The sequence below is a fragment of the Gigantopelta aegis genome, chromosome 1 (genome assembly GCF_016097555.1).
Source record: "Gigantopelta aegis isolate Gae_Host chromosome 1, Gae_host_genome, whole genome shotgun sequence".
Lineage (NCBI taxonomy): Eukaryota > Metazoa > Mollusca > Gastropoda > Neomphalida > Peltospiridae > Gigantopelta > Gigantopelta aegis.
The window spans coordinates 37,101,957-37,117,079 of record NC_054699.1 but is presented as its reverse complement, the minus strand read 5'-3'; the positions used below and the strand labels follow the sequence as shown (position 1 = coordinate 37,117,079).

The 15,123-nt window shown below is 36.0% G+C and overlaps 1 protein-coding gene across 1 annotated transcript in view; it reads left to right on the top strand.

Annotated features, from left to right (window-relative positions):
* The window catches only part of LOC121378801 (ankyrin repeat and MYND domain-containing protein 1-like), a 68,842-nt gene that overhangs the window by 46,517 nt on the left and 7,202 nt on the right, over positions 1–15,123 (top strand). The window contains exons 13-16 of the mRNA XM_041507161.1: positions 1,230–1,380; positions 2,669–2,761; positions 5,854–6,008; positions 6,939–7,072. Coding sequence (XP_041363095.1) covers positions 1,230–1,380; positions 2,669–2,761; positions 5,854–6,008; positions 6,939–7,072 — 533 coding nt within the window. The remainder of the gene's footprint in view (positions 1–1,229; positions 1,381–2,668; positions 2,762–5,853; positions 6,009–6,938; positions 7,073–15,123) is intronic.

Genomic DNA, 15,123 nt, shown 5'->3' with positions numbered 1-15,123 from the left:
GTCTGTAGTTATGTGCTGTCCCATGTGGGTATGATTTATCTTGTCTGCATATGTGTATGTGTTTCCCTGTCTGGGTATGTGTGGTCCTGTCTGTGGCTATTTTTCGGTCTAGCCAGTGCACCACGACTGGTATATCAAAGGTTGTGGTATGTGCTATCCTGTCTGTGGGATGGTGCATATAAAAGATCCCTTGTTACTATTGGAAAAATGTAGCGGGTTTCATCTGTTTGACTGTGTCAAAATGACCATATATTTGACATCTACTTGCCGATGATTAATAATTCAATGTGCTCTTGCGGTGTCGTTAAACAAACCAAACTTTAACTTTCTGTGGATATGTGCTGTCCTGTGTGGGTTTTGTTTATCATGTTTGAGTAATGTGCTATTCTTTATAGCTATGTGCTATATTCTCTTTGTGATTATGTGCTATCCAGACAGTGGTTATGTGATATTCTGTCTGTGGGTATGTCCTGTTCTCTATGTGGGTATGTGCTGTCCTGTTTGTGTGTATGTGCTGTCCTGTCTGTGTATGTGCTGTCCTGTCTGGGTATGTGTGTATGTACTTCCATGTTTGTGGATATGTGCAGTCCTGTCAGTAGGTCTGTGCTGTCCAGTCTTTGGGTATGTGCTGTCCTTTGTGGGTATGTGCTGTTCTGTCTGGGCATGTGCTGTCCTGCCTGTGGGTATGTGCTGTCCGTATCAGTTATCCTGTATATAGGTATGTGCTGTCCTTTATGGTATGTGCTGTCCTGTTTCAGAAAGTGCATATAGAAGATTTCTTGCTGCTAATGGAAAAGTCTAGCAGCTAGCTTTTCCTTTGAAAACCGGTACTATGCTTTGACTGACCCAGAAGTGAACTGTATAGTGAGACCTATAATGAATTGTAATTCTTTGTCATTGTTCGACTGACCTGGAAGTGAACTGTATAGTGAGACCTATAATGAATTGTAATTGTCTGTGACTGTTTGACTGACTTGGAAGTGAACTGTGTAGTGAGACCTATAATGAATTGTAATTCTCTGTGACTGTTCGACAGACCTGGAAGTGAACTCTGTAGTGAGACCTATAATGAATTGCAATTATCTGTGACTGTTTGACTGACCATGTAGTGAACTCTGTAGTGAGACCTATAATGAATTGCAATTATCTGTGACTGTTCGACTGACCTGGAAGTGAACTGTGTAGTGAGACCTATAATGAATTGTAATTGTCTGTGACTGTTTCTGCAGGTGGGAGTCCAAGTGTCGACTTTGTGTACGTAGGAGCTGGAGCTCCAGTACCGACAGGAAGATCAAGATCCAAGATGGCCATCAAACAGGGGCAGGTAACCTTTGATGCCGGGACAGAGGACACAAAGAAACCCTCTGAAGCAGATATTAGGTAAAAACAGCAGAAATCACATTAAAATTATACTGCAGAATTTCCAACATCCTATGTCATTAATTAGTTATGATTTCTGTTTATTTCACCTACATTGTACAATGACCTACATTGTATGTCAAATGAACGATTTTGTAATATATTTTGGCATTTTATGTTATTGTGTACCTGATGTCACAAGTCTTATATCTGCTAGTAGACTTGTATGACTTTGTTTCAATGCCCACAAAATGTCTCCATCGATCTAGGCCAAATGACATTGCTCACTTAATTATTGACCCTCAAATGCAAGGCCTGTTATATCATGTTTCATCAAAGTCTAGACCCCCACCCTTGGAGAATTTCATTGCACACGAACCTTACGTTATTACTGTATTCAGCCACTGACAGCCAATTTATCTTGTATACAGAAAATGGAAGTTATATAGATTTATCCGGAATTCTGAATTTTTAATTGTCTGTACAGTGCCTCCAAATTATTTATGTTACATTAAAAATTTAAGATATGACCTAGTGCTTATAAAACGTTTAGACTCGAGACTCTAATGTTATGACAACGCCATACAAATTGTATGTGTGTGACGTCATTAGAGATTGCGTCTGAAATCTAAACATTTTCTAAGCACAGGCTATGGTTTCAACTGATACTTGGGATACATTCTGGACAAAGTCCAGACTTAATCTTTAATGACGTCACACGCATACACTTTGTATAGCGTTGTCATGACATTAGTGTCTCAGACTCTATTAAAGTCTCGAGTCTAGACTCTAAAAGTTTATAAGCACTAGGCCATATCTTAAGTCAATCCATTTTAGACTCTTTTGCAACCCTAGCCCTAACACCAATCTGAGTACCCACTAGGGTTTTTGTTTTCATAATCCACTTTGAGCTCTGTGTATATACTGTATGGTAACAGTTAACCATGTCACATACCATATGGCTAGGAAATATCCTAATTCTCAAAATACTGATTTTGAAATGTCTTACTTTCCTTTCCTTTTAACTTATTTTCATGCTTATATATCCAATTAAGATTTAAGCACGCTGTCCTGGGCACACACCACATCTATCTGGGCTCTGGGTGGGAGCCGGTACCGAGCTGCGAACTCTGTACCTACCAGCCTTATGTCTGATGGCTTAACCACGACACCACACTTAATACAATTATTGAATTTTATGTGATACGTTCGTGCTAACAACTCACCATTTTATATTCATTAATAATTGTTACAATAATAAAGTGTTCAAATTTCTATTTTCTCTAACTAATGTAAACTTTTTAATTAGAAATGATGGTGTGAAAACTGTTTATCTACACGATGTCAGCCATTTTAAAATAAAACGTTCTCGAAAAAAAGACGGTCCTCAATTACCCACCAGGTTTGATAACAACGGTTAATTAATTCCTTCTCTTAGATGTAGATGCTACTCTTTATTTTAACTTGTAGTTTGTAGATTAGTATTCTTCTAAAACTTAAACAAAATCAGTTAGTTCCCATTTTAAATATTGATGCTACTATATATACTCATACCTAGTAGTATGTAGTTTAATGTTCATTTTAAAATCTTGATGCTACTATCTATACTCATAGCTAGTAGTATGTAGTTTAATGTTCATTTTAAAATCTTGATGCTACTATCTATACTCATAGCTAGTAGTATGTAGTTTAATGTTCATTTTAAAATCTTGATGCTACTATCTATACTCATACCTAGTAGTATGTAGTTTAATGTTCATTTTAAAATCTTGATGCTACTATCTATACTCATACCTAGTAGTATGTAGTTTAATATCCATTTTAAAATCTTGATGCTACTATCTATACTTACACCAAGGATTTATCCAGCATTTTTCACATCATGGCTGATTTGATTGGGAAAATTAGCGCTATTTTAGTCATAATTGGGAGGGGGGACACTGAATTTATGCATCTGTAATATTATTTAAAACATATAATTAATTATATTTATTTTGTATTAATACATTGTTCTTAATTAAATAATAAAACAAAATTCACCTGTTTTTATTGTTCTGATTTTTAGTTATAATATAATGAAGACAAAGTGTTCTGAAATTTCTTTGATTCAACTCCCACATCAATGTTCGCAGTTCAGTACCAAGTTAAAGTTTTAACTTATTAAATAACTGTTAATAACATTTCACAGTACCATAGTGGCAATTACATGTACTTGCGTATCAGTGTTGACTGACATGCCAAACCCCACATATATAAAAAAAATGATTATATAGTCTAAAAATGTAATACTGGTATGTGAGAAGTACCTACATGTACTATAAAGAATAATATTACAAATAAAGTAATGTCCAGTTTATATAGATCTATGATAAAGTTGAATAAAATTACATCGGTGACGTGTGTATATATCCATGACAGTGATGGGACATATTCGTGGGAAAATAGTCATTGGTGATGCATGTGAAAGGAAAAAAATAAAAATTGACTTGTAGATGCTTTTTGTTTCATATGATCATTGTCTGTAGTTCTAGGGGACTGATTTAATTTTTTGTTCCCCATCGGGCTCGAACAGTGTACTTATTTGGTTGATACGTTTTTCATGCTTTAAAAATTGTGATTTCTTGGAATAGAAGAAAAACTTGATTAAATCTTAGGTATCGTGTGAAAAGCCCTGCCACAATAGTAAGTGTAGCTTACATCACAGTTTGTTTTTGATCACATTTTATAAGAAGATTGCGTTGCATTACCACGGCTGCTTCCAGTCGTTATCTGTGGATTCTGTGAGAATGAATTACTTTTATTAAATTAATTTATCAGAATAGACATAATTACCACAATATTGATTCACCAAATTGGGAATTTATAGCCAAGAAATTGGGATTTTTTAGTGACATTTGCTTTGGGAAGATGCCGATGTTCAATACTGTACAACGCCTGGATCAGTCCCTGTATACCTAGTAGTATGTACAAGTACCTACATTTGTACACTGTTCTTTTAAAGCTAAGCATTTTCAGTTAATTTCTTTTTAAAATAGTGATGCTACTATCTAAACTCATTCTTTATAAGTACATTTACATGTATATAGTTTATGATGTACTTTTCAAGCTAAACATCATCAGTTAACTTTAAAATATTGATGCTATTATACAGACTCATTCTTTGTAAGTATGTATTTAGACTGTTCTTTCAAAGCTAAACTAAACGCCATCAGTTAGCTCTTATTTTAAAATGTTGATGCTATGTATACTAGCTATACTCATACTTTATATATGTTTGTAACGTAAATGATTCTTCTAAACCTAAGCATGGACGGTTAATTGCTTTATTAGTATGTAGATTAGGTGGTTCTTTTAAAGTTAAACATGACCAGTTAATGTTATTTTTAAATCTTGATGTTATACTGATACTTGTCGTTTTATTGTGTAGTTTATTCTTTTAATGATACAAATATAATCATAACTTATTTTAAAATCTTGAGACTATCATCTGTACTCATACTCTATTATTAATTTAGGTTAGATGGTTCTTTTAAAAACTAAACATCTGTTATTTTTATTTTTAAATGCTTGATAGGCCAATTATGATACTGTCTATACTCTTCCTTTATAAGCTTGTAGCTTAGACAGTTCTTTATTTTAATATTTATATTGATGCTATTATCTATACTCATATATTATTAGTACATATATAGTTCTTTTCTTTTAAAACTAAATATAATCAGTTAATTTTATATTAAATTCTTTATACTACTGTCTATACTAGTGCTAATAAGTATGTATCTTAGATGGTTCTTTTTGAAACTAAACATAATCAGTAATTTTACTTTTAAATTTTGATATTGCTGTTTATACTAATGCCTTATAATTTAATATGTTGCATAGATGGTTATGTTAAAGCTAGTTGTATGGACAGGGTTTTTTTTATTATTATTAGATTTTGGTGCTCATTTAGTTTCTACACTTTTCAAGTATTTAGTCATGGTTGTGTCTAAAATAAATTTTATTTTGGACAGAATAAATGTTTCTTTATACGGTAGTTTCTTTAGACATTTATTTTATATTTTGAAGACAGCATATATAATTCTGAATCAAAAATATTATTGGTAGTAAATATTAAAATGAATTTTACTTGTAGAATGCAGTAAATTGCATTGCATTTCAGAACATCTATTTTTCAAAATTTTAAGGGGGAGCATACCCCTGAACCCCCTAAAAGCTTTTGCTTTGCACCCTTCATCTCAGTCAGCCCCTAAATTTTTGACAGGGTTAAGGCCCTTTAATTTCTCAGATATGAACATTTGTTGAGCCTGGTAAGAGGCATATATTACTTTTAGCAGTGGCCTGTTCCAGAGCGGAAGTGATCACGGTTGCTTGCTAGACTGGTTTTTGTGTCTAACATGAGATGAATATGATATGATAGAAGATGATGGTACCAGTCGGCTTCCTGAATTCACCACAGTATTCTCAAAAATCCTGTTTTTGTTCACTCTTCAGGAAGCCCCTGTTCAAGTACTGCTATGAGTGCGGCAGGTCAATATTTGTCCGTCTGTCTGCATGTACTCGCTGTAAGGAAGTGTTCTACTGCAGTAAGGCCTGTAAACTGAAGGCCTGGAACGCGAGACACAAGGATGAATGTATCCGAGTGGGAGGTTAGTGATCATTAAAAGCTAAACCACTTATTTACTCTCTCCCGCCCTGTCTACCTATCTCTCTGTCTCTGTCTCTGTCTTTCTATCTCTCTCTCACTCAATCTCTTTGTCTTTCTCTGTCTATCTCTCTCCTCTCTCACTCTTTTTTTTTTTTTCTCTCTCGTTGTCTCTCTGTATTTATTGGCGGCAATATCGACAAGGCATCTCAGAAGTGTAGCTCTCTCTCTGTTTAAATGTAAAAATGTAATTGTAGATTGTTATTTGCTATATTTTTATACATTTACTGTGACTGGGAGATCGAGAAGTCTAGCTCTCTTTCTCTCTCTCTGTTTAAATGTAAAAATGTAACTGTAGATTGTTATTTGCTATATTTTTTATACATTTACTGCGACTGGGTGATTGAGAAGTCTACCTCTCTCTCTCTCTCTCTCTCTCTCTCTCTCTCTCTCTGTCTGTCTGTCTGTCTGTCTGTCTGTCTGTCTGTCTGTCTTTCTCTCTCTCTCACTCTCACTCACTCTCTCTCTCTTTGTCTCTCTTTGTCCATCTGTTTCTCTCTCTCTGTCTGTCTGTCTCTCTCTCTCTCTCATTCTCTTTGTCTCTCTTTCTCTCTCTCTCTCTCTCTCTCTCTCTCTCTCTCTCTCTCTCTCTCTCTCTGTCTCTCTCTGTCTCTCTCTGTGTGTGTGTAACTGTAAAAATGTAATTGTAGATTGTTATTTGCTATATTTTTCATATATTTACTGTTACAGGGTGATCAAGAAGTCTTGCTCTCTCTCTGTAACTGTAAAAATGTAATTGTAGATTGTTATTTGCTATATTTTTCATATATTTACTGTGTCAGGGTGATCAAGAAGGCTTGCTCTCTCTGTGTAACTGTAAAAATGTAACTGTAAATTGTTATTTGCTATATTTTTCATACATTTGCCATGATAGGGCGATCGAGAAGTCCGAGCCCGACACGAGGTCACAGCCCGACACGAGGTCACAGCCCGACGCCAGCCACCAACCTCGACAAAGACCGCAAGACCACCATCGCCGATATCAATAAGAAAGGAAAACGAATCTTGGTATGTATTGTGGCCAGATTTATTCATATAAAACAAGGCTTTATAATGTGTGTGGTCTTTTAACCTACTCCATGGACAATGGAATATTTTATCAATTTGTTTATGCTATCAGTTAACAAAACTAATTTCAAACTGTTATGTACTATATAGAGGAACAGATTAACAAAAGAATAACAAACAGGAAGTGAAGTAGGATAATCCAGTCAATAACATAATATCTTTGATGTTTCAGCAATATTATATATACTTGACATTGTATAATATTATCCAATTTAAAAAAATAATATTTGTAATTTTAATAAAGGTCTAAGCTGAAACATCAACAAACACAGGTGCATACATATGTAGGGAGAGGGTTTTGGGGGTTGAAAATACCCCTGCTTGAGTACATTTTCTCTTTTTTAAATACATTTTCCAAACTTGACCCCTACCCCCATAAAGTTTGCTCACCAGTCTAGACCCCTTGCTAAAGTCCTGCACATGTGCCTGAAATAATTTTCAAAACACTTTTCTTCTTCTTTTTTTATATGTCAAGCCAACTTTTTTTTTTATGTCAAGCCAACTTGAAATTGTTGACAAAAAACACTTTGGGATGAATGTAGAGCAGAGTTTAGTCATTTTCATCTTTTAATTAAAATAAAAAAAATTTGAAGCATTTATGCTGAATCATACCTATCCTCTTTCAAAAAGTGAATTTATGTAATTGTATAAATACTATTTTATACCTATAGTCTAGAAAAATGCAAATTGTATAACAATAAATCTTTTGTAGTAGTACACGAAAATCCTAAATTAGCAAAAGTTAAACAATTCATTATTTAGTTACAATTTCTACCCAACTTTTTAGCAGCATTCCACTGCCTTCATCTGTGTGTGTGTGTGGGGGGGGGGGGGGGGGGGGGGGGGGGGTGTAGGGATATAAATATCTTTACAATGTATAAGATGTGATTTTTACTGGTATTTTACTAAAAAAAAATAAACAATTGAGTTAAAGTGCCATTATTTATATTCACCCAATCATCTTTTAATGGGTTTGTTCATACGTTTTTGGTTTTTTTTTCTCACAAATAACAGATGAGTTCATAATCTACAAAATTAATCTGCTGTCATATTTGGGCTTTTTAAAACTGTTTTCAGTTACACTCATGGTGTCCATGGTGTATCAGTTTCATATACATTTTCAGCATTTCAATACAAAATCGATGGTAAACATTCATATGAAAATTTCAATGTAAACTTAACTGCATGTTGTGTTTATAATATGGTACACACTCATCTATTAGAAGATGGTCTCGTATTTTAGAAAACTTAATATATAAGCCATGAGTGATTTATCAAACTGTAAATTGTCAAAGACTTGTTGTTGCATATATATGGAGAGTAACTGGTTATTAGGCCCCTACCGGTCCAACCAGCGGGGACTAAAAGAATCCTTCATAGGTGTACATGTGGGACAGGGCTATTCCACCCGAGGGCCGGTACATAATTTGTTGTCAGGGACTCGGCAAGCCTCATCCCTGACATCATATTATGTACCCGAGGGTGGAATAGCCCTGTCACACATGGATACATAATGGAGGATTATTTTTCTCCTATCCAGAAGATGAAAAACATCCAGAAGATGAAAAACCTACATGTTTTTATTTTTTATCTTACATTGAAATAATCATAACTATTGAAAAGATCGGACCCAAAAATTATTTATACTAAAAGTATAAACCGAAAATAATAGTATAATTTCATTATGACAGCAGGTTTCCTTGTTTTTATGAAATATAAAAAGCATTTCTTGCATTATTTTGCCATTTACGTGATGTCACCCAATGTTAATATCAGCTCAAACATCAGAAGTCACTGGTCATGCAAGACCGATTTATTCCGCATGGGCTGATGTCATGGAATATGCCTGTCTTGCATGGCTAGGGATGGCAGAATATAGGTTTCATCTCTGTTCGTCCATCTGTCCATCCGTCCATCTGTCTGTCTGTCCCACATATAGTTTTCCAGATGTTTTTTTCAAAATGCCTCGAGATATTGAGCTGAAGTTTTGTGTACGGCTTTATCGTGTATTGTTAAAGATCATGATAACTTTTAGGCGATTTACCCTCTTTTTTTATAGTTATGTTCCGTGAACTATTTTTTTTTAGCAAATCCTTAAGCTATTGAGGTTATACTTTGTGTATAGCTTTATTATGTACTGTTACAGATCAAGTTTGACGTTTATGTCTATCTACACATTTTTCACAGAGTTTTGGCCCTTGAACTTAGAAGATACAAAAATATGTTTTCCAGACATTTTTTTCACAATGCCTCAAGATATTAAGCTGAAATTTTGTGTATCGCTTTATCTTGCATGTACTGTTACAGATTTAGTTCAAATGACATTAATGGCGATTTACCCATTTTGTTTTTACAGTTATGGCCCTTGAACTTAGGACATAAACAGTGTGTTGGGTCCACTAGAGGACATGTATTGCTTTATCAGTACTCTCAGAATACTTGTTGTCTTAGCATATTGACTTAATCCAGCGAAGGTCAGAATGGCGAAGGCTGCAAGGCTTTGCCAAGTGGCATTCACCATTCAGTCTGAGTGCGATAGAGCCAATATCTTAACACAGTAAGCAGTTATTTTATTTATCCTGCAGTCCACATAAAACCAAAATTTAATGTCCACACGAGTTGAGGGCATTGTTACCTACAATATCCATATACCAAAACAAAATAGTTATTAAATAACAATTTATTAAAATTAAAAGTTGTCTGCAAAATGGTGTTTAAAAAAATCCAATTAATGAATTGTAAAGACAAAAATGAGTAACTTTGAACAATATAACATTCTTTTGCTGGTCATAACTAGTCTAAAAGTACAGGGCTTCTAGAATGTTATAGAAATCCACTAGCCATTGGATCAGTGATTTTTTTTTTAAATGTACTAGCCATGATTAAAAATTCACTAGCCCTACTTTAAATAAATACAATTTTACTAATAGGAATAATCAGATATGTCACCTAAAGAGGGAGATAGAGCTTAAAAATCCTTAGATTGGGGGGTGAAAAGAGGGGGCAGGATATTCATATTTACAAAATATATAAATGCAGAATTTGACAATGGTTTTTGTTCACAATCTGTCGGGCTAGTTATACTAGTTATTTACTAGCCAAACACTGAATATCACTAGCCATGGGAGTGGGGCTACCATAATCTAGAAGCCCTGAAGTAGAACAATCCCAAGGAGCTATATTTTTGGTCATTGAGTGAAAATATCTTGACAATATATATAGTGATAGCAGGATAAAATACCTAAAGATGAACAAGACAGGCAATAATTTTGTGTTAAAGTTTCATATAAAATCTATATGGCAGTTACATGCATGTATGGTGGATGAAATATTTTTAGAGTGTCTTTTATTACTTCATATTGTTGGTTTTGTTTCAGCAGATACAATAGTTATTGACAAGGTTAGACTACGTATTCCAAACCATGTATGCATAAAACATTATCTACTAACCTGGGCCCATATTTTCAAAATTATCTTAGTACTATGTTATCGTAAAACCATCCAAGGCTGTGACGTGTCTCAGACTGACAAGACAGCCTACGAAAGTTTTACGATATATCGTAGCCGAAGATAGCTTCGAAAATTTGTAGCTAGGCCTGTAGGAATTTATCTGGAGGGGTGGGGCCTGAAGCAAACTTTGGGTTTAATTATCTTAGAGCAAAAAGGTAAATATTTTGAGCTTCAAGTCTGAAGGGGTTGGGGTGTGTGCACAAACCCACAACCTTCATTGAATGGTCAAGGGGGGAGGTCACAGGAATCCTGTGTGATCCAGATTGAAGTGCTCTTTTTAAAGAGACTTTTTGAGATTTTTAAAAATTCATCATCCACAAATAATAAAACTAAATTGCCCTTTGGGAGCTCAGCTTATTGGCCTTCGACAAACTCAAATTGCCTTTTTAGAATTTTGTGACAGCCCCCTCCTTTTGCAAAATCCTGGATCTGCCCCTGCCCCTTGACCTAACCAGAGCTCCTACAGGCCTGCAAACAATGTTTTAGTTTCTAACATGCATGTTCAGTTCTCGAACCCAGTGAATTGCGTTCTCCCATCGTAAGGTGTGACCCAAATTTACAAGTCAGTAGATGTGTTTCACGATTGACATTAACAACAACCTTGTCACAACCTATATTGACACACTTGTCATTAACAATGACCTAGGCTTGTCACAACCAATATTGACACACTCGTTATTAACAACCTAGGCTTGTCACAATCAATATTGTCTGTTTTGATTTTTTTTTCTTAATTGGAAAGGGGCAGGACATAACTCAGTGGTAAAGTGTTCGCCTGAAGGTTCAATCCCAATCGGTGGGCTCATTGGGCTATTTCTCGTTCCACCCAGTGCACCACAACTGGTATAGCAAAGGCCATGGTATGTGCTATCCTGTCTGTGGGATGGTGCATATAAAAGATCTTTTGCTTCTAATAGAAAAATGTAGTGGATTTCCTTTCTAAGACTATATAGGATATGTCAGAATTACCAAATGTACGACATCCAATAGCCAGTGATTACCAGTAATAAATCAGTGTACTCTTTTGGTTTTGTTAAACAAAACACTCTTTAATTTTGTTTAACTTTTCTGAATGAGAAAATATTTTGCTCTCCTACTGTCAATTCCAAGCCCTGACATCTAGTTTGGGCTATTACAGACATTAGGAAGGTGAGAATCATGTTGAATATCCACACATGTTGACATCTAGTTTGGGCTATTACAGACATTAGGAAGATGAGAATCATGTTGAATATCCACACATGTTGACATCTAGTTTGGGCTATTACAGACATTAGGAAGATGAGAATCATGTTGAATATCCACACATGTTGACATCTAGTTTGGGCTGTTACAGACATTAGGAAGATGAGAATCATGTTGAATATCCACACATGACACTCTAAACAAGAAAATGTACATTTTATAGTTGGATGGATGTTACAAAATGGAAGTTAATAGTCGGTTAATTGACTAACCCGGTTAACTGCATATTGTCAAACTGTACCGAGGGTATGCAAATAAGCAGGTTTAACTGTATTTAATATGTAGTCTTAGTCATTAAAAAGTCTATTAATTAGTCAAAAACATGCTACGCTATGACAGTCAACTCACAACAGCTTGTTTAATATAAAATGTAGAAACATAACATGTGAATACACTGTCATTGTCATAGTAGATCAAAACGAGTATGTCAATTAACACCATTAGTATTACTGTAAAATTTGCCATCCATCTGTCTGTCTGTCTGTCTGTCCGGTAGTGTGTTGTGCTCATTTTTCGTGAGATGTGCCATGCGTGCTTGCACATAGTAAATAACACTTTTGCACATTAAACCTCTACATGTTCCAGTATTGTTCTGTGTTGGTTAGCACCGTATAGATTTAGTGACAATACTTATTCTTGAGACAAGGGTGGGATGCAGCCCAGTGGTAAACCTCTGCATGTTCCAGTATTGTTCTGTGTTGGTTAGCACCGTATAGATTTAGTGACAATACTTATTCTTGAGACAAGGGTGGGATGCAGCCCAGTGGTAAACCTCTGCATGTTCCAGTATTGTTCTGTGTTGGTTAGCACCGTATAGATTTAGTGACAATACTTATTCTTGAGACAAGGGTGGGATGCAGCCCAGTGGTAAACCTCTACATGTTCCAGTATTGTTCTGTGTTGGTTAGCACCGTATAGATTTAGTGACAATACTTATTCTTGAGACAAGGGTGGGATGCAGCCCAGTGGTAAACCTCTACATGTTCCAGTATTGTTCTGTGTTGGTTAGCACCGTATAGATTTAGTGACAATACTTATTCTTGAGACAAGGGTGGGATGCAGCCCAGTGGTAAACCTCTACATGTTCCAGTATTGTTCTGTGTTGGTTAGCACCGTATAGATTTAGTGACAATACTTATTCTTGAGACAAGGGTGGGATGCAGCCCAGTGGTAAACCTCTACATGTTCCAGTATTGTTCTGTGTTGGTTAGCACCGTATAGATTTAGTGACAATACTTATTCTTGAGACAAGGGTGGGATGCAGCCCAGTGGTAAACCTCTACATGTTCCAGTATTGTTCTGTGTTGGTTAGCACCGTATAGATTTAGTGACAATACTTATTCTTGAGACAAGGGTGGGATGCAGCCCAGTGGTAAACCTCTACATGTTCCAGTATTGTTCTGTGTTGGTTAGCACCGTATAGATTTAGTGACAATACTTATTCTTGAGACAAGGGTGGGATGCAGCCCAGTGGTAAACCTCTACATGTTCCAGTATTGTTCTGTGTTGGTTAGCACCATATAGATTTAGTGACAATACTTATTCTTGAGACAAGGGTGGGATGCAGCCCAGTGGTAAAGCACTCACTTGATGTGCAGTTTGTCTCGGATCGATCCTAGTTGATGGGCCCATTGGGCTATTGCTCGTTCCAGCCAGTGCCCATGATTGGTATATCAAAGGCTGTGGTATGGGCTGTCCTGTCTGTGGGATGGTGCATATAAAAGATCCCTTGCTACTAATGGAAAAATGTAGCATGTTTCGTCTCTAAGACTACGGTATATGTCAAAATTATCAAATGTTTGACATCCAATAGTCGATGTGCTCTAGTGGTGTTGTTAAAAAATAAAAAATAAACTTTATTCTTGAGACAAGATCATTAAAGGGACCGTATCAAAATTCAGATCTTGCCTTGAAAATTATTGTTGGGACTGATTAATTGTTTTACTAACTTAGATTACATGGAGCCATTTAAGATATTACCATATTGATAGCCTATTATGAATTGACATGCTAAGAGGAGCTATACATTACTCTGCACTGTAGGAGTGATAGGGAGCGACAGTGATAGCTTCCCTTCAATGGCGAGGTCTTAACATTTCATATAGTATAGTGGTAAACTTTATTTCTTAATTTTTGTCTTGATATGTAATGATTATACCTTGAAAAACAAGAACTGGCAACTGTTTTGGTAGATATGCAATATAGATTTCTTTTTGTTTTCTTTACATGTGTGATTTTGATTTTTCAGTTTTTAAATACTTTTTTCCCAGAATTCTTGGTGAAGTCAATGTTTATATCTAGTTAGAGCACATTACAATTTTAATATTTTCGATTTAATTATGTAAAGATTATGTTTATGATAGATTAACTCGTAGCTATTTATCACAAATAAATGTAAAAATTTCAATACAATTTCAATAGTATGATAGTGCTTCTTTAACGAGATTAAGATAATGAGATTAAGATATTCAATCAGATTGTTGCACTGAGGTGTGATATAACAACAATAGCAGATTAAGGGCTATAGTTTAAGACTTGTGATTTGGGGTGTATGACAAGCAAGTTCTAACAACTAGTCTGACTGAACAAGAAAACTGAAAATTACAATACACTGACAAAAGGTAATTCCAAATCAATCCTGGGGTGCAGTATTCCTACAGACTATAACTTAGGATGTAGTGTCCTGGGGGGGGGGGGGGGGCAGTCTTCCTGCAGGCTATAACTTAGGATGTACTGTCCTGGGGGGGGGGGCAGTCTTCCTGCAGGCTATAACTTAGGATGTACTGTCCTGGGGGGGGGGGGCAGTCTTCCTGCAGACTATTACTTAGGATGTACTGTCCTGGGGGGGGGGGGCAGTCTTCCTGCAGACTATACTTAGGATGTAGTGTCCTGGGGGGAGGGCAGTCTTCCTGCAGACTATAACTTAGGATGTACTGTCCTGGGGGGGGGGGGGCAGTCTTCCTGCAGACTATAACTTAGGATGTACTGTCCTGGGGGGGGGGGCAGTCTTCCTGCAGACTATAACTTAGGATGTAGTGTCCTGGGTGGCAGTCTTCCTACAGGGGGTCCTGGGGGGCAGTCTTCCTACAGACAGGATCTTCCTGCAGTCTTCCTGCAGACTATAACTTAGGATGTAGTGTCCTGGGTGGCAGTCTTCCTACAGACTATAACTTAGGATGTACTGTACTGGGGGGCAGTCTTCCTACAGACTATAACTTAGGATGTACTGTCCTGGG